This window comes from Labrus mixtus, chromosome 4 (genome assembly GCF_963584025.1).
Source record: "Labrus mixtus chromosome 4, fLabMix1.1, whole genome shotgun sequence".
Classification (NCBI taxonomy): Eukaryota; Metazoa; Chordata; class Actinopteri; order Labriformes; family Labridae; genus Labrus; species Labrus mixtus.
In genome coordinates, this window is record NC_083615.1 from 25,990,915 (window position 1) to 26,010,384 (window position 19,470).

Consider the following 19,470-nt stretch of genomic DNA (forward strand, 5'->3'; position numbering starts at 1 on the left):
TTACATGAAAATCTTTTCTTTCAGTCTTTGAAAAAGTTTGAAAAAAAAAAAAAGATTTTCCTCAAGACTCTCTGGATCATTTGAGTTTTACATTTTAGTGTAATTTATTTTGAGTTATTAAACATGTTTGTATTGGGGTTTTTTTTGCTCAGTTTTTCTCATTACAATATGCTGCTTGGTGTCACTTGTATGATGAACGGTTTAAATGCCTGTTTGTTAATTATACAACTCTAAATAAAGAAGAAAAACAAAACCTTCAAATTGCTATCATAACGGAAACTGGCGCTATAACCGACTGTACCTGAATGCATCGCGGACAGCCAATGAGCGAGTGACAAGAAGGGGGCTGGAACCCTGAGTGGATTGTATTAATTTACTAAAAAGCCAAACTTGTTTATCATCACTGCCCTGTGTGTTTTTATATGAACAGATATCTGTGAGAGCTCATCATGTCGATGTTTTTAAAAGGTTTCTGTCTTCACAGCTGCAGACATGTCCACCATGTCCTGCGGAAACGAGTCCAGATACTTTGATAAACACATGAATGTCCTGAAAGCTCGTTCATGTCAAAGTGTTTCTCTCTGTACGTCACTGCGGCACGATTTGAAGCTCGCGACGGTTTGTCAATTTGTTTACATTTGTGTAACAGTGCACATTTACCCAGAGTACACCGGGAGAAACAGGAGCAGAGCTGCGTCAAGGTAGCGTCAGACATCTTGTAAAGCGGAACAACAACGTGCCGCCTTCAAAATAAGATACCTCAAATAGGCTATGTGGTTTTCTTGGGCTTAATACATATCCCCTCTTCCCCGTGTTGGATGCTCAGGGTGATGTTGTTGGTTGGATTCCTGGTCGATAAGAAGGAAATGTGAAATGGACTTGCGCTTGGATATTTATTTTCTAGTCTTCTGACTACTCAAAGCTCTTTAACACCGCATGTCACACCTATACATTCACACACTGATGGTAGAGGCTGCTGATTAAAGAGTCCATCAGTATTAACTAATCCATTCATACACATTCACACACCGCAGATAAAGCAGGAGGAGCAACTTGGGGTTGAGTTTCTGTCCCAAGTACACATCAACGATGTGGCTGCAGGTGCAAGGGATCGAAACTCTGATCTTCTGGTTGAGAAACGACCGACTCTGCCACTAAGACACAGTCAACACAAGCACGGGAGCACAACATAGACATGAAGTGTAATCGATCCCTGTCTCCATGATCTGAATGAAGTGTTCTGTCTGTGTCTGACTAAAATGACTCAAAATTAGCCACAAAGTCAGTAAATGCTGTCATGTTCTCTGTGTTGTCCTCCGATGTGCAGACGTTCACTCGACAGTGCATCCCTTTTACTATTTTATTTCTATTTTTTTCGAGTCCGCCTGTCTTGTAAACTAAGCACACTTCATGATGATGTAAAGCCATGCATGTGTTGTATTACGACGTCATGTACAAGAGGTAACCGTGCTCAGGCCCGGTTAGTCCTGGAGCAGTGTGAGGTGCAGGCCAGCGGGGGAATGGGGTCAACTGGGTCTAGTGTGAGTGCGCCCTTTAGTCAGTGCCAATAATGGTGTTAAACCGGGATATAGCCCCATCACAAATCTGTCTAGCCCCGTTAATAGCCCCCTCACGTATGTCTGCTTTTATTTTTTAAAAAGAGAGAACTTAAAAAGTAACTATTGATAGCACCCCAACATATTAGTCGGTGCCGTCCCTTGTCAGTGCGCAAGCTGGGCCACCCCAGTCCAAAAAGTCTGGACTCTCCCCTGTTTGGAATGAAGTCATTTTTACACAGGTTCATTTGGTTCCTAATTCAAATGTAGTCGAAGGTTAATACCTTTTTGCCCTTAGCTGTTTTCTTTACTTAGGTTTTTTTCCCCACGCCAAAGTCTTTTATTTAGAAAATTCTGACCGGATGTTCCCTTTATATAACCGGTTATTGACGGTGGACCGAGGCGCACGTCGCAGCAGCGAGAGTGGCCAGAGGACTATTCGCTAATCTTTGGGAATATTAAACGCGTGGATATTTTTGGAAGCGATGCAGAGATGCTGAAATGAGCGTGTGAAATGGTCTCAGTTCGTAAAGTGAGGATAACTTCCGCTGCCTGTTGGATGAACACGAGCAGAACGGCTCTGAGGAAACGCTGCTGCTGCATTCATAAACACTTCTTTAGGACTCACAACAACCCCTGAGCTTTGTTTTGGGGTCATTAAACGCATCGTTTCCCTGCTTTGCACGCGTGTTGACGATGGCCGAGGAAGGTAAAATGAACACAGAGCATCTCGGAGGAGTTGTCAGGCTCCGAGAGGAACACGAGAAGGTAAATTCACGGATGACACGAAGCGTTTCGGTGGCTACTAACAAGCGACCAGTGTTAGCCAAACCACAGGCAGGTAACGGGCCACGAGGTGGACCAGCTCTGAACCACGAGCTCCACTCCATCCAACATTTGATAAAAGCACTTGTGCACCAACTATATGAACCTATCAGTCACATGAACAAGCCGTGAGGTCAATGTTATGCATGTCCTGTTTCCAGAAGCTTCCTCCTCTCACACTCTCATATGTTAAAGTTGTACACGGGGAAATGTTTAGTTTCGTTTCTCTGCAAAGCCCCGAATGAAGTGTTTGTTTTTCTTGTAGATTTCTCGGATTTAGGGCCTTTACTTATGAATACAACCCGACTTTTGATGCTTTATTAAATGTAAACCAGTGAGCTAGCGGTGGGAGAACCAGTGAGTTACTTTCAGGGGAAACTCTGGACAGTTGCAACACTTGTTTTTGCTTTCCTCAGAGTTACTCAGAGATTACTTTTAGTTCGCCAAACTAATTCATTTATATATAAAAGTAAAATGTTTGTACTAAATTACAGTACAGTTAACAACAAGGCCGCTCATAAGGGGGGGGGGGAATGAGGGGAAAGCTTCCTGGGGCCCCTCCTGGGCAAAAGCAAAGGGGGCGTGATTCAGGCTCACTTTATTCATAATATTGCTGCATTCATGTGGTGTCGGACACATCGGAAAAACGAGTTTCCGAGTTGTGAAATGCACATGAACACCTGCTTAAGTCGGAACAGCTACTCGGAAACTGGCACACAAATGACTTTATTCCACTCTAACCAAATGTTGATGTTTTGTCTGAAGTTGGTTTGAGTCATCTGGATGCTGCACCATATGTAGAAGTCCCGCCGTGTGTGATCTGTGTGTGCAGACGTCGTTTTCACAGCTGTGTTTGTCTTCCTCTCCTGCTTCCTTGATCCGGTTTTTGTCTTTAGTTCTGATTCTTCAGTGTTGAAACAAAAGATGTATGATCAGCGTGTTGGATTATTAGGATCGTGATGTCAGTGTGACATTTGACCTGTTAACCCTTTAAATCCTCCACTCAGGACTGTGACGTTTCAAACATTCTCACTGTGATTCATTCAGAAATGATTTGTCCTGAAACAGGTGGTGAGAGACTGTGACAGTCGCCTGCAGCACTGGTAAGCTTTAAAAACACATTTCAACACGTGCATTATGAAAGCAATCTCTGTTTTTGTTGTTGTGTGCTTCAAAAGTTAAATAATTACACAAAAGCAGAAGAAGCAGGTCAATTAAACATATTAAGCTTTTTTTTAAATCTGGAAATGCAGGACATGGGTGACGTTTGATTTAAAAGCTCTGCAGTATTTCAGAATAGACTCAGTCCTACTCTGCTCAGGTCTCACTGTGTTAATAAAACGTTCAGTTTGAGCCGAGATTTCATCGTCTATGCACTCTTCGTGTGTCGGGCTCCTGACTGTCTTTGCGTAAAACTGATTTGAAAATGAAACTAAATCCACATTTCACCCTGACACGAGGCTTCTGTCGTGATGCACTCGTAGTTTTCACTCCCATGTTCCACCAACAGAGTTCAAGTTAGTATGATCAATCCTGAGTTTGTGTTCAGACTGCCTGACTCTCCCGACCAGAGACGTTTCATTCAAGTGTGCTCTGTAATTGGCCACACACACTGACTGTTTTCTAAACCTGCTACTTTAGTAATAGTTTGTATTGATTTGGCTAAAATGCAGTTTGTAAACAAATGTGAGATCCTCAGTTTGCCAAGAATAACTGGACTAACTGGTCGTACTGATTCATTAAAAATGTAGTCCGCATCAGACCAGTCTCCCTCGCGTACTGTTTCCCACAATGCAAAGCTGCAGGTCAAAGAGCTAAATGAGGGACATCGACGTCCATCGTAACAGAGGAAATAATCACAGTCTGACCAAACCACACGAAGGTACCACCAGTTATCTTTGTTGATTCAAATCTAAATTGTCAGATTTTTCCAGACTGTAAGTGAATGCTACACTGAGGCAGCGTTTGACGTCAGCTGGGCTGTTGTTTACTTCCTCACTCCAAGAACAGAAACCAGCTTAGCCAGGTCCTGGTGTACTGCAGAATAACCACAGACTGGAGGTCACACTACAGACTACTGTCCAACGCAGCATGCAGCACATGCTACATGCTACATGCTACGTTAGGCAGTAGTATGTAGTAGGCCATTTTGAAAACCGCCTCAGTGCAGTCAGATAAGGAGCAGTCCGTCTCCCATCTTTGTAGACGATTGTTGTGTAAGATTCTTTTCCACTCCATCAGATGTTTACTCGGGTTGGAGGTGGGTGGAGCTGAACATATTCAGTGACAAACACACTTATTTTACCAACAGGAGGAAACTCATTTTGCCCGCTTGTATCTCCGATCTTATTCTTTCAGTCACTACCCAAAGCTCATGACCACAGGTGAGGGTTGGAACGAAGATCAGCGGGTGAATCAGGAGCTGAGCCTCTTAAATTCTGACTTTTTATCGTACAACTGCTTTACACTTCTAAAAACTGGTCAACATACCCACAGGCTCGTTCACCACAACGGTTTTGGTACAACGTCCCCATTACTGCTGACTCTGATCCAATCCGCCAGAATACTTAAACTCCCTCATTTGGAGCAAGTCTAAAAATGATTCAGTGAAATCACAAAGTTCCTTTTTACTCCCGAACAGGAAACCTTTCCTTTTGACTCAGCAGCTGTTTGCTTTTCATTGTTCTGCGTAACTTCCACAAATGAGCCAAACAGCTGTTTGAGTTTAAAGACTTGAGATGAGAAAAGAAGAATTTGAATGGTTTTAATTAAACCTGACATCATCATAAATCCATGCTTTCACAGGAAGAAGGTGTCAGGGGACTATGAAGCCTTGAATGAGCGTCTTCAGACTCTGCCAGACCAGCTGAGTTATGACATCATGGTGAGCGCTGACCGTCACACAAACATCGTCATGACCTCTGTGTTTATTCTTAACCCTGCACAATCTGACCGCCTTTATTTTTTTTAACTGCTGCCACTGAAAGTTCAAACTCTTCTTCTGTCACGTCCACATTCTGACTCCTCCTACATTTCATCTCTGCGTTAAACTAACAGGTGCCGTTCGGCCCTCTGGCCTTCATGCCGGGGAAACTCGTGCACACCAACGAGGTCACGGCGTTGCTCGGGGACAACTGGTTCGCCAAGTGCTCGTCCAAGCAGGCACAGAAACTCGTCAACCACAGGATGAAATGTGAGTCTGAATTTTTAGAGGCCTGTTTGCCGTCGTCTGTCCGTCACGTAGGGTCTAATTCACTGAGAAATGGTGAGGAAGAAGTATGTTGTTAAGATTCTAACGTTGACGTTGAAGTTAAATTAACTGAGTACCAAGCGTAAAATCCTGCAGTTCCTCGAGTGTCCACTAGAGGCTGGCTGCAGAAGCACAGGAAGTCACATACACACCCATTCTAAAAAGCCTGTTTTTACAGCAGAGATTAACATGTTTACAACCTGGTTAAAAAAAACAAACAGGTCTGATTAGCTCATGTCTCGAGCGACACACACTGTACGGGGTGGTGAATGTTTTGATGACTCATCAGTTTTGATTTGATGAAGGATAAGAGTTATTCACAGTAAGGCGTGTAGCTGACCTGATTGACAGGTGGGAGCGGTGTAACTGTTTGTCAGGAGGTTTAAAACCCGCCTCAGCTCCAGCTCTCAGCCTGTTGTTAGGTTGACTGAAAGTTAGACTGAGACACCGTCATCGATGGGACTCATCCAGTAATATTTACGTTTCAGCTGCGATTTATAGAAATAAATGTTCCACATCGCATCACATGTATCAGCCTGAAAATGAGCAAATGTGGTTGTTGTCTTTCTCGTCATTTCAGATTTTAGATTAAACGTTTGAATTTCACGTCATCACGTCCATCCCTTTTCTGAGCTATATAATAATATCTGTTTGGAGTTTTCACTTTAAATATCTCCTGACACTGCTTTATATAATATGATAAATGATCCCATGTTTGTTTCACTCTCAGCAACACTTCATCTATTTCAGACCCCACTCAGGTTTCTCCTTCATTTGGAGTTTGATGCTCATCGTTTGGACAACTCCATCTTCTCTCTCTTTTTAATCTTCAGTGTGATTTCTGTATGTGCACGCAGATGTGCAGGCTCATGCCCTTATATGGGCATTTAGGAAGGTCAGGTGGGGTCATGAATATGACTTAGGATTTTTTTTTATAGGAACCTCCTTGGTAATAGGTTAAAGAATGATCTTAGTAAGGTATGCACTTGTGTAAAGGTATCTGATTCTACCAGCAGAGGGTGCTGTTGCTGCATCAAAATCACCCTGATCCCTGAACTTGACTTCAGACGGACTTTGTTTGAGACTGAGACTTAAGGAGAAACTATTTCTTGTGCTGCTGATAATAACAGATCTTGAAATGAAAGTATGAAAGGTTACTAACATATGCAGAGTGATTTTTTTTTTAAACATGTGGAAGGCAACCTTTGCAGCAACTTCATCCATATTTTCACAGATCATTGCTGTCGTTGCCTTCGTTGTAAATCTGACAGCAAGTCTTCTCCTGTGCTTAAATCGAGTCCTGTGAATGCACCAGTGTGGTTTGATAAAATGCAAGAAGTCTCTCGGTGTGTCTGTGTGCGTGTGTGTGATTGCCCCGCTGCTCATTCTGGGGCTGAAAATCTCATATCAAGTCAAATGGGCCCAAGTAACGATCTCTGATGTGAACATTATTAGAGTGTTTAGTGAAGCAGAAATGTGCTGCCACAGCCCATCCGCAGCCGTCTGTAACCCCCCCCCCCCCCACCACCACCACCACACGCATACACACACACTTGTGTACACACACACACACGCACGGAGCCCCCACCCCCCCATTCTCCTGACCCTGCCCACCCCGCTATTACAGAGCTAAGTGCTGTAATACAAACACGGCAAGCTGAGATGTGTCAGACAGCGGCGGAGTTGTCAGGCCTTCTGTGTTTGACCTTTCCTCACTTTCAGTTGATGCACTGACTGGAGGGGCTCCCGATCGCCATGGAAACAGGGGCCCTCTGCTGCTATTAGCAAAAGGGCTTAATTGTTGTCAAGATTTAATGATCCGGAGTAGTATTCAGGGCAGAAGACATTATGAACTGTTTGTGTCATCATTTTTCAATTTCTTCCCCCCAACTTGTTTTGGATTTTAACTCTTCAGCGTCTGATTGTTTTATTAATGTTCCATATTAAATCTTTTTTTTTTCATTAAATCTCTGTGAGCCTGCAGGCAGCTTTTGCACTCTTAAGTTAGTCTGAATCCACATTTCGATGCTAATGCGCCTGATTTCCTGCAGACGTGAAGAGAGAAATGGACGCCCTGTCGAAGACCAAGAAAAACTTTGAAGCCAGAGCCGGTTTTGCGAAGGATTTGGAAACGATCTCGGCTGTAAGTGTGGTGTCTCGCAGATGAGAATCAGCACCAAAAACATAAAGGGGTACAAACGTTTTGACTTCTCTTTCAGAGTAAAGGCGACTGTATCGACATCAGAGAAGAAGAGGGAAACCATGACGCCGCTCTCACCAAAGGTAACCAGCTTCTGCCCTCTGTCCTCTTCACCTTTAAGGCCCCGTGTCCACCTGGCGTTTTTTCCGGGCAGAAAAGCGATGGCTGTGTGCTCGGGAGCTCTTGCATGAAGCGTTTGTGCGCTGAGAAGAAAAGCTCTGCACGTCCGTCCCGTCTCTATGACAACAGTCTGTTGACAACGGTCGCTGTATGACCGACACTCCTCCGTTACTTTTAACTGCATGTTTTATATTTGAGATTGTTTATTTCCCGAATAGACGCAGAGCGAGGAGGATGTGGGTACAAGACATGATCTGAAGGAGGCTAAACCACGGGGAATATCGTACATTTTGAAAAGAGTGCCGGTGACGTTAACAGCATCTTTCTGAAAAGTTAAAATATTTTCAACTTGAGCGCTCAGAGCGGCCGCACAGAAAAGGAAGAGCGCTCGGAAAAAGACGCTGGTTTTGCACTTTTTTTCTGGAGGCGGCTGCTTTCTGCTGTGAACGCTCTCTACTCACTGAAAATAATTTTTAAAAGTCACAAGCGCTCCAGGTGGACACGGGGCCTCACTCCTCCTCAAAACTCTGAGAGTTTGATCTACATTAAAATACTTTTCTTCCCTAACAGGAAAGCAGAGGATAGCTCACAAACCAAACTCGAAGCCCAAATGTGAAGCAGTGTTGGATCTGAAAGAGGAGGAGGAGGAGGAGGAGGATGAGGATGAAGAGGAGGGCAGAGACGGAGGGAGCAGAAGAGCCGTCCTGACGGAGGAGGAGTTGTGGGCTCGTTTGGACGAGCTGGAGAAACAGGAGGAGCTCCGAGACGAGCAGGACAGGTGGGTGAACAGAGATTTATTATTCTGAAGTAGCTTTAATTCTCACACTTTCCTAACCTCTGCTGATAAACGTTTTGTCTTTAGATTATCAGATACTCCAGACATGAACGGTGAGGACACATCGTCTCTCTCCTCAGAGGAGGAGAAGGACGGAGAAGCTGCAGCTCCCGTGAACGGACTCGGTCTGAAGCCGAGCTGGACCTCGCCTCACAGTGAAGCTCCGCCCACTGCGGACAGGAAGGAGGAAGAGTGCGATGATGATGAGGAAGGGGACGGCAGCTGTTTGCCCACCATCTTTTTCTCTCACACCGTCGAACCAAAGAAGGTCGGAGTGATGAATTAAAAAAAGAAAGCGTCAGCATGTTTCAGATCTGCGCTGATTGGTTCTGCAGTGTGATTAACGTTTCTGCGTCTTCTGCCTCAGGTGAGGATCAACACGGGGAAGAACACCATGCTGAAGTTCAGCGAGAGGAAAGAACAGAAGGAGCACTCGAAGAAGAAGAAGAAAAACGGACACAATAACGGACACTCGCTTCACGAACTTCACAAAATCACCACGCCAACAGACATCTACAGGTAGAAACCACACGCACACGTTTCAGTCACTGAACAGTAACGAGGAGAATTCTGTTTGTTTGTTTGTTCCAGCGATAAATGTGTCTGTTTGCGTTCACACATGCAGCTCCTCGTTTTGTGTGAAAGAACTCTAACAAAGATCTTAATCCTGTTACCAAAAACATATCCTGCAGAAATGTCTGCATGAAGGATGAAACTTTACCAACAAGAAAAACTGAATCAGTGCAACATCAGAGTCTTAATGACTAAAGATACTAACACATTATGAACTACCTCAAAACCCCGCCAGCTGTCGTCTGACGATGATTTAAGTCTCTCTCTTTGAAGACGATCAGACTGAACTGTAAGAAGTGTCCACAAATCGTCTCCATGACAACCGCTCCTTCTATATGATCAAAAAGTATCATCGATCATTACTTATGCATTCCAGGAAGTTAAGAAATCTGAAAGCTGATTGGCTTCAGTGTCACAGAGTCAAGCACACTTGAGGCTCAAGTGTAAACGTTTGCTGCAGGGCAGATCGTTAGCTGCTCTTCATGTAGACATCTGTTTCTATGTAGATCGATTAATCGTCATCAGATCACCGACGATGGGAGACAGGGTGGCTGAAAGTGTTTCATCCTATTTTAGCTCACAGGCTGTTTTTCCTGCATGCACCAAAGCCTGCTGATACGTGATTGGTTAATACTACTTGGACTACAAGCGTCCGACAAAAGGACACTAGAACACTCGTACTCATGCAGGACTCATATAACGTCTGGTCCTGCGTGTGCAGATTCTATTTATTTTTTAATGTAAAACTTCACAAAGTTCAACCTGTTGGGATGATGAGGCTCTTCCACAGGTCAGAGGTGTTGGCTCCTTAGCTCCGCCCATCCAGGAAGTAGAGAGGCAGAAGGAGTAGAGTCCGACAGGGAGCAGATTCTCCGACTCTCAAACAATAAATGAATGATCGCAGTCACAGGATCTGAAAGTGGTCTGTTGTTTTTTTGCTCAGGTTGTTCGTGGACGTGAAGAACGGCGAGCCCGTCCCCAGGAAGTCCATCTTGAAGTCCCGCAGCCGAGAGAACAGCGTGTGCAGCGACACCAGCGAGAGCAGCGCCGCGGACTTCGAGGAGCGCCGGATGATCGGACGCAGCTTCAGCCACGACGAGTTGACGCACAGCGACACCAGTGACGGCATCACGGAGGAGGACAGTCCCACGGCGGTCCCACTGCACCCCGCCAGCAGATTTGAGGTAAACAACAAGGCCACCTTTAACATATCGTCTGATTAGACGTGTGTACAGTCTTTAATCTCAGTTTTAACGTGAACCAGCCCGAAGTAAACCTACATGATGGAAACGACACCTCTGAGCCTCCGACTCCTTAACGAGAACGCCAAACAAAGGTCTCATTAAACGTCGATCACAAGAGGCAACATGAAGACGGCACTAGAAAAGTTTAACCCTTTAGAACCCTTATAGGGCTTTCAGACCTGCACAAAACTCCTGATATCTGACGGAGGAGCTTCATGTGTGAACACAAACAGACTTTTCCACTCCGACTTCACCCGGAGTTTCTCCTCCAGCCTCCTAAAGGAGTTCTATTTTTGTCAAATTTAAAAACCTGTGCTCGTCTTTCTCTGTAAAATAAACCTCCAGCAACACGAGGATGTCTCCTTTAGTTCCCCTGAAGCTTTTAAACTTCCTCACTAGTTCAGTTTGAGACACTTAAAATTGATTTGTTATTGATTTTTAAATCTCTCTCTTCTTCAGGCCTTTTCAGGTACGGTGGTCGAAAAGGACCCGATGCCTTCGGCCGTTCCTCATCTGACCATCGTCCCTCCCGCTCTGCCGACTATTCTGGAGAGGAAACAGGAGGAGGTGACGTCGGACGCCCCACCGCCTGAACAAGCGCCGAAAAGGGTGTCCAAGTTTAAAGCTGCCAGGCTGCAGCAGAAGTGACTGAACAAACATTAACTTTTCACCACTTCTTATTTCTGCTTTTTGTCTTGGTTTTTTTTCTACAACTGATAAACCGGCTCCTCTCCTCTCCTCTGGTTCTCCTCTCCTCTAGTCTCTCCTCTGGTCTCTCCTCTCCTCTGGTTCTCCTCTCCTCTGGTCTCTCCTCTCCTTTCTTCCGGTCACTGAGTTTTGAATGTTCAGTGAGGTAAAGCACAGTATTTACAGTAACAGATAATTTCCTGTGTCAAACACCGATTTTAAATCCCGGTTAATGAATCCTCCTCATGGTATTTTTCCTCTTCTGACTGTAAAGTCACTTCTTTCTCAGCTCTCCATCTCTCTGTGAAGCTTGTTCATTAATTACCTGTCTGCACATCACCTGCTTCTGATCCATGCTCGTGCCAGTTTAGATTCAGTATGTAGACTCCGCCTGCTAGGATGAGTTGCCTTCATTAGTTTGTTCTAAGTTTTGATTTGATCAAACCGAATCAGGAGCCGCGTGCTCTCCTTTCACCTTCACTCCACCTGCCTAATGAATGTATGTGCTCCTTTGTGACGAGCTTTATGTGAAGACAAGAAAATTATACTGATCAAAACTAAGATGAAAATAAACACATTTGTCTACTAGTTTTATGTCTTCTTTCTTCTTTAAAGGAACAGATCGTTGATTAGGACAAGGTGTTAGAGTCCCTTACATGCACACTCGAGACTCTGTGGGATACTTAAGTGAGAGCAGGCGTCCGGTGGGTTGTCAAGTGGGCGCCCTCCTTCCTCAGTGTTTCACTGATAGGCCCATGACACCTCCAGAGGGTTCAGCAGTGAATCCTGGCGTCCCGGGCTCACCCCATAGATGCCATCTACTCACCTTTGGGCCCAGGTAGAGTCCCTTCTCTTCAGCCACTGACTCCCCGTTTCTGCAGCCCTTCAGAGGTCTGTGACTGAAGCCCTCTGCAGCCTACTTTGGACATTTGCCTTCCAGCCTCGTTGGTGTATGTCGGCTGCCAGGTAAGCCTCCTCAAATGCGTCCTCCGAGGTCACTGTGAGCCCGAGCTGGCGTGAGGCAGATAAAAGTTCTATTCTGCAATCTCAGGTGGGAAGCAAAGCCTCTCGTGTAAGTCTGCCGAAGTCTTCCAGTCGCGCGCTCTGCCTAGCTGTCCAGCGTCCGGCCTTGGAGGAGCGAGCCCAGCTTGACTACTCACCTTCTCGGACGAACTCTGCTGCTGGTCAGGAGGAGGATGGAGGAATGAGGAGGGTGTCTGCGCTTGTCCGTCGACTGAATTACGGTGGAAAATATTTGAGGTGGCTTTAAGGGAGCACAGAGGGGAGGGGGTGGGTGTAGACGGAGCACTGAGGGAATGCTACTTTCAAAATCATGCTAGTTTTTGAAAAAAATACCAACCCTGCCCTTAAATGGTGACTTTGAACATACATCTTTTTGTGTCATTAAAACATTAAGCTAATGTTGCCTTTATCTCGTGTTCTGAAGTCGTTCTGATTGAAGTCACAAAGGATAAATAATTGATATTTAATTGTGTGCGCACATCATACTCTAGGTCACATACCCAGTTTGGCCACCCCACTCAAGAAAGTTTGGACACGCCCCTGCCTGTCAGACTTGTACCAATATATTTTAAGAATGTGGACCATATATCATAGCAAACCTTTATGATACACTTAGATCTGTGCCACCCAGCTATCGTGGTTTGCAATCTGTCCATTTCTGCAATATATTTTTACTTGCCCAGAAAGAGGACACAAATCTTTTGGAATGGTTACACCCTGGACTGTTAGCCAGTCAATCACAGGGCTTCTTTTGGAATGTGTACTTTTAAATTTAGTTATTTTCACAACTCAAAAATCCTCCCCGTGTCCAAAGCAAAGAAACATTCAATCATCGATCAAACCCTTCCCTCCTCCTCCTCCTCTTCGACAAATCTGTTGATTTCTCTCTGCATGATTTCTGAAACAGAATCCTGTTTGTTCTTTTGTTCAAGCTCCGCAGTCAGATTCTTTCCTAAATCCAGCCCACAGACTGAAACTCACACAAACTCTTCATTGTTTTACAGGCAGAGTTTCTTTACGTTAAGCTTTCCTGTTAAATTATCCCCCACTCTCTCTCCCCCTCTGTTAACATTTTTCCAATATTAGTGGGAAGTTATTGATTTCTTGTTTTCTGGCGTTTTGCTTTCTACTTTAAATTCTACAGGATTCATAAACTACAAGACGTCACACAGTCATTCATCTCCTCATTAGTCATTTTCACAGTATCACAATGTCTGTAGCGGGCTTTGGTAGTTGTTAACTCATTCATACACATTCATACGCTGATGAAGCAGCTCAAGCAACTTGGGGTTAAGTGTCTTGCCCAAGGACACATCGGACATGTGGCTGCAGGAGCTGGGGATCGAACCCTCACCTTCAGGTTGCGCAACATCCGACTATACTGACTGATGGAATGTTAACTTTCAGTTAAGCATTACGGCCCTCTCCCATGAGCTGTCCCCCAGGGCCCTGGCTACTTGCCCACTTTTCCTTTTGTTTTTCCCAGGACTAGAAATAGGCCTAGGTGATATGACGATAATTATCACATTATATGTAATTTTTCTCGATATAAATATAACAAATGTTGGGGCGCTGGTGGCGCAGTAGTTAGTGCTTGCGCCCCATGTATGGAGGATCAAGCTCTCCAGGCAGGCGGCCCAGGCTCAGGTCTGACCTGTGGCACCTTTTCCACATGTTATTACCCACTTTTTCTCTCCCTGATTTCCGACAGTCCACTCTCCAATCTCCCATCTCTCCAATTAAGGCACAAAACGCCCCAAAATAAACCTTTTAAAAATATATATATATAACAAATGTTTGATATAAGTTTGGTAGATTTAAACCTGTAATTACACCATCCAAACACTGGAAGAAGGGGGCTCTAGTCACATATTCTCCTCCTCTTCAACCAGTTTAAATAAGTCACTGAGCTCCTCAAAACATGTCTGTGAAGTGTCTTGTTCTAAATCCACTCTGATCCTGTATTTGATCATGTCTATAAACCCCTCTATTTCAGTCCTGCTCAGAACAGACTGTTTCTGTGTCTGTACCTTTAAATGTAAATGAGCTGTGTCTGACCACGCCCCCTCTCTGGAAGGGCTTGGGTGTCTCGGGCTTTCTCGCTTCATGTCCTATTGTTTACGTTTTTTTTTTGGGTGTAACACAGAGTTAAGGCTATTTATAACGTTATCATGAAATGGGAATTGTTTCGACTCAACGGTAACAAAAATGTATCTTTTCATGCGGTCCAGAAATCCTCGCATCGCCCCTGACCATGCTCTTGTCACTTATACAAAGAATAAACAAACACGGACCCAACATTGACCCCTGAGGAACTCCTGAGGACTTTCTTTAAAAGTGGAGGCTATGACTCTGGACCGAGCTGCATTGTTTGATGTAGTTTAGATTTTTCACAGCCGGGCGACTCATACACACCCTGTGCTTTAAGTCTCCCACAAGCCGCTTTAATTAAAGCTGCAGCTTGTGAGTTGAAAGGCTATCACTCCCCTTTTAGCTAAATGGTGGGAGTGCAGGTCTCTGATAAGGAGCTTTTAAACAGGTCCTTAGGTGACTTTGCCCCCTCTCCCTCCCCTCCCCTTCATCAGGATTATTTCTCCAATATGAAAATCCAGGTAGCATGAGACAGATTAGGCGATGCTTAACATGCTAGCGTAGACTGATCAATGGTCTTATGTAGGTTAAGCTGTGGAGGTATACGCTGAAACGTAGTAGAACTATATTACAAAGAAATCGAGCACACAAACTATGTAATGGACCTGGAACACACGCAGATCTGCATTTCAGGGATTAGGAGGGGATTTGTGGGGTAGTTGTGTGATGAAGGATTGGAGCAGGTATTGTTTTGCAGACAGGTACTCGGACCTGAGAGGAGGGGAGGAAGCGCTGCACTTAATGTGAGATGTCAGAGTCATTGGATTAAACAGCAGCAGCAGCCGCAGGAATAACTGCTACTTCAACATAGTAGAGATACAAACACAAGAAAAGTGTCTCCATCATTAACACTCGCAGCCTTTCAGAGGAGCTTTTCTCACTCTGCTAAAGACGCTCAGGTGAGAGTCCCAGCAGAGAAACATACGTTCAGGTGATGTCTGCAGATTCATCACACTCCTGATGCACTCATCCTCCATCTCACCTTAACGTCAGAGTTCAACTAAAATAAATTGAAATATCAGACAGATTTTTCTCTGGAGTGTGTCGATAGAGAGAGTCAATATTGTTTTCAGTCATGCAAAACGCCATAACGCAAACAGCTGCCATACACCTGCACGTTATAAAACCATGATGTGCAATTTTGATTACCCTTTACTTTAAAGCTTTATATGCTCACTCTGATCCTCACACTGATGCACCCATCCTTGAGGGTTAGAGCTGTCAGCATTAATCACGATTAATCTCATGTTATTTTGTCCCTTCAGGCTCACCGTAGATAGTCGTCCTCAGTGTCCTCTCCCTGTAGTCTCAGTGATGTAAAAGAAGGACACTGCTGCATCTTTGAATGTCTCATTTCACTTGAACAAACTCTCAGACAGCTCAGCTGACGAGTCCAAAGTAATATCCACCTTATGACATCACACATTGACCTTTGTTACCGTTCCTTTGAGCTGTTTGACCTCACTTTGGGATCCCTAACCACTTCCTGTTTCTGTGCTTAACTTCATGTCCTAACCTTCACTCTACCAGAAGGGCCTTACTGTATTTCAAGATAAAAGCACAAAGCAAGTAAAGTACTCTCAGCAAATTAAAAAATAAAAGCCTTATTTTTAAATGCGATATAGAGGAATTTCAAACATGCGATTAAAAATGCGATTAATCGTGATTAACGACTGGAAGTTAGCAATCATGATTCAAAAAATGTTATCTTTTCACAGCCCTAATTTATTTTTCATTTTTACATTTTTATAATTTCTTGATTTTATGCGTTCAAATATGACTTCTGGATTCGCTCCAGAATTTCATTCCCCACTCTCTCTCTCTCCCTGATTTAGGACTCTATCCTTTCTCTAAAATAAAGGCCTAAAAAACCCCAAAATAAACCTTTAAAAAATAATAAAAATGCTGAACCAATCAGAGCATTAGAGGGGCGGATGATCAATCACTAGAAATCACTTAAATCATTTTGTTGCATGCTGACCTAAAGAGGACAAAGTCATTCTCATTCTTTCAGCCTATGAGATCGTCTGATGGGCTTTTCCTCGATAATTTCTCCGATTTAAAAAAAAAATCAAATAATTCATTAATCAAGAAAGTTACTTCCTGCTAAATTTTAACCAGAATCTTCAAAAATACTGCTTTAAAATGTAAAGCCCCGGGGTGCCAGATGGACTGGCGGTTATGTTGCGGACCCCGTGTGCAGAGGCTGTAGTCCTCGTTGCAACAGCCATGGGTTTGAATCCCAGCTCGGCCCTTTGCTGCATGACATCCCCCCTCCTCTCTCCTCCCTGTCTCTCTTCAGCTGTTCTGTCAAATAAAGACAAAAAGGCCCAAAAATAAAAGCTTAATGCCTAAGTGTTTTTTTCTAATTCAAGAAAAAACAAAAAGTATTTTTTTTTTTTTAAAACTGCACCTGCCTCAAAATATTCAGCCTACAGAAAATCAACACCACAACACCAAACCAAGGACCTGTTGCTTTTGTGTTGAATTTCTTTGCAGACTTCTGAATATATCAGTAGATTATTCTACATAAAAGTGTCTTTAACAAACATAAAGTTTAGTTAAATGAAAATCTCCTTCTCACTTTATTGGAGGAAAATATCGAGTGAAGGTCAAGAGGATGCTTAAAGGTGAGAGAGGTCACAATCATCCAGTTAATCCTCCTTCATGGAGAAGTTTACCAACAACAACAAAAAAGAAGCTGTATCACTTCAGTAGGTGTCCTTTCCTTTCCTGCACAGTCTGCCAAGTGATGACATGGCTTTATAAACCAAAGTGCATAAAGAAAAACACAACACCGAGTGAGCTGGGGTCAAAATCAGCGGATTTTATGTCTAAAATAAAGAGCAAGTTTAAAAATGCTTCCACACACATTCAGACAAATCTATGCTTTCACAGAAGTCTCCAAATAGTAAACAGTAGTACTCTTTCAGGTTATCACATTACCAAATGTGACATGCATAATGCCACATAATACTTGCATATGCACGCACCTCAGGAGGGACTGATGAGGCGCGCGTACTGCACTTTTTACGCGCGGTGCCAGTGTGTGTGTTACACTTACACACCCGCGGCCAGATGAGGGAGACATACGGCTTCGACATGTCGAAGTATCTCCAGTCTTTTTTTTTTTAAGATTTCATTACCTCTTTAGTCGAAGTGGAAATACTACAGAGCGCCGCGCACCGCCGCCTCTGTCTGCTGGGAGCTTTGATAAAGACAGGAAGCTGTATTAAAAAAAAAATAATAATTTAAAGACGGGGAATCTGGGTCCGACCGCGCGCTGTGCGTCCGTGATCAAGCGAGAGAGGAGAACAGTCCGTCAGCAGTCAGTCATCCAGTCACTCAGTCTCCGCTCAACTCCAGCTGTCAGCTCGGCTCCACCGCGCCTCCTCCTCCTCCTCCTCCTTCCCCAGCCGGACAGGTAAGAGAAACCGCCGCCTTCTCTTCATTTACTCAGGTGATCCGTGCAAAGTGAGAGAGTTTTAAGTTTCCGACGAGTCGCATTGTGATGGACGTGTGTTTCCCTGAGCTGTCACTGCTGCCTCCGCTTTATGGGAGGTGAAAAAGTAGCCGAAGTGTTAACGAGACCTGAAGGCGGACTGAGGAAGTCAGCGATGTAGGAATAAGATTTATATGTGTGTGTTTATTTCTCTACACTCTGCCTGTATGTTGTGTGTGCAGCAGACTAAACAGGTTCCGTAATGTTTCCCATTCGACTCTCAGAAATAACGCGTGATTTGAGGTTCACATTAATGTGTCATTTCAGAACAGAGAGCCCTTACACCATGCTAAGTATGAGCTAAGTTATGACTGAGAATCCTAAAGCAAGGTGTCTTTACATCCTGATGTCAGCCTGATTCATCACATGCAGAGATTTTAAAGTTCTTCCTTTTGTAACCGTCTTTAATATATTTGAAACTCCCTTTTTTTTTGTTACTGTCACCTGTACAGAGTGGCACAGCTTCTTTTCAGAGCCCCCTCGCCCTCTGCCCCCCTCACCCCCCCTCCTCTCCTCTCCCCTCCCTCCTGTTTCCAAATGCTCTCCTTTGAAGCGATGATGCCCCATCTGTCATATGTGAGCAAAGAGAGACCATGCTCTGCTCTTCTCAATTACTGAATTCTCCTCATGCCAGCTCCGGTGGGACAGGAGGAGGAGCAGGTGGGTGGCAGTCAGTGCGATCAATCAACATGAAATATTCAGCTTTGAATATACACATCATTTACTGCTGCTGCTGCTGGCCTTGTTAGAAACCCCCCCCCCCCCCCAAAAAAAAAAGAAGAGTTTGTGTCTGAGGCCTGTTTGTGCACTGTGATGGAGAAGCTGGGCCTGTGCACGCTCAGGTGACGCCCTCCGTCTTTAAAAAACTGTACGGCCTGCATGGAGGCTGGAGGGGTGTTTGAAATGATCACTGAGAGGAAACAAGGGAGAGGGAGGGTGAGCGGATGAAACAGTATTAAATGTAGCGCCACAGCCAGTTTTCTCATTATGCTGCAGTGAATTCATACAGATTACATGACAAAGCTCAGCTTGGCAACTTTCTCCCCTGATAGAAGCACTTGTTTGAACACGAGGCACATGATTTGAATATCTGTAATCCACGCTGAAATCAACAGGCCAGATGAACTTTTTGGCACCCTCTTACAACCACATTGAGTAGGATTTTCTCCCCCCCACCCCCCCCTACAGAAAAAGCCTGAGCTAACTTAGACTTCGGCTTAAAATCATCGGAGGAAAAAAAAAGTTATTTGATGAGCCTGTCCTCCAACTTTGAGAGAAATTTGTATCTTTCCAGTCGTTCAAACTCTTCAGGAAACTTTTAATCTCAACAGAGTCTGCTGTGTGATATTAATATCTCTGTGATGTCGCCTGGTGAAATTAGCCCGACTACCATGGCCCTAAGTATTTGAGCTATGAGGCAATACAGTGAAAAGCATAGCCCCCTCATATGAGAACACAACAGTGAATAATTAATAACCTTGCTCCCAATTCCAGGAAAACAATA

The 19,470-nt window shown here is 44.3% G+C and overlaps 2 protein-coding genes across 2 annotated transcripts in view; one reads left to right on the plus strand and one right to left on the minus strand.

Moving 5' to 3' along the window:
• Positions 1–19,470, minus strand: part of zgc:112052 (protein C19orf12 homolog) — an 89,709-nt gene that overhangs the window by 4,248 nt on the left and 65,991 nt on the right. The gene's annotated exons all lie outside the window — the stretch shown is intronic.
• On the plus strand, positions 1,926–11,878 carry uri1 (URI1 prefoldin like chaperone). Its single transcript, XM_061036637.1, has 11 exons — positions 1,926–2,324; positions 3,450–3,484; positions 5,187–5,265; positions 5,439–5,574; positions 7,683–7,774; positions 7,851–7,914; positions 8,522–8,729; positions 8,814–9,054; positions 9,154–9,305; positions 10,303–10,543; positions 11,063–11,878. The coding sequence occupies exons 1-11, from the start codon at positions 2,253–2,255 to the stop codon at positions 11,249–11,251; spliced, it is 1,509 nt and encodes a 502-aa protein (XP_060892620.1). The 5' UTR covers positions 1,926–2,252; the 3' UTR covers positions 11,252–11,878.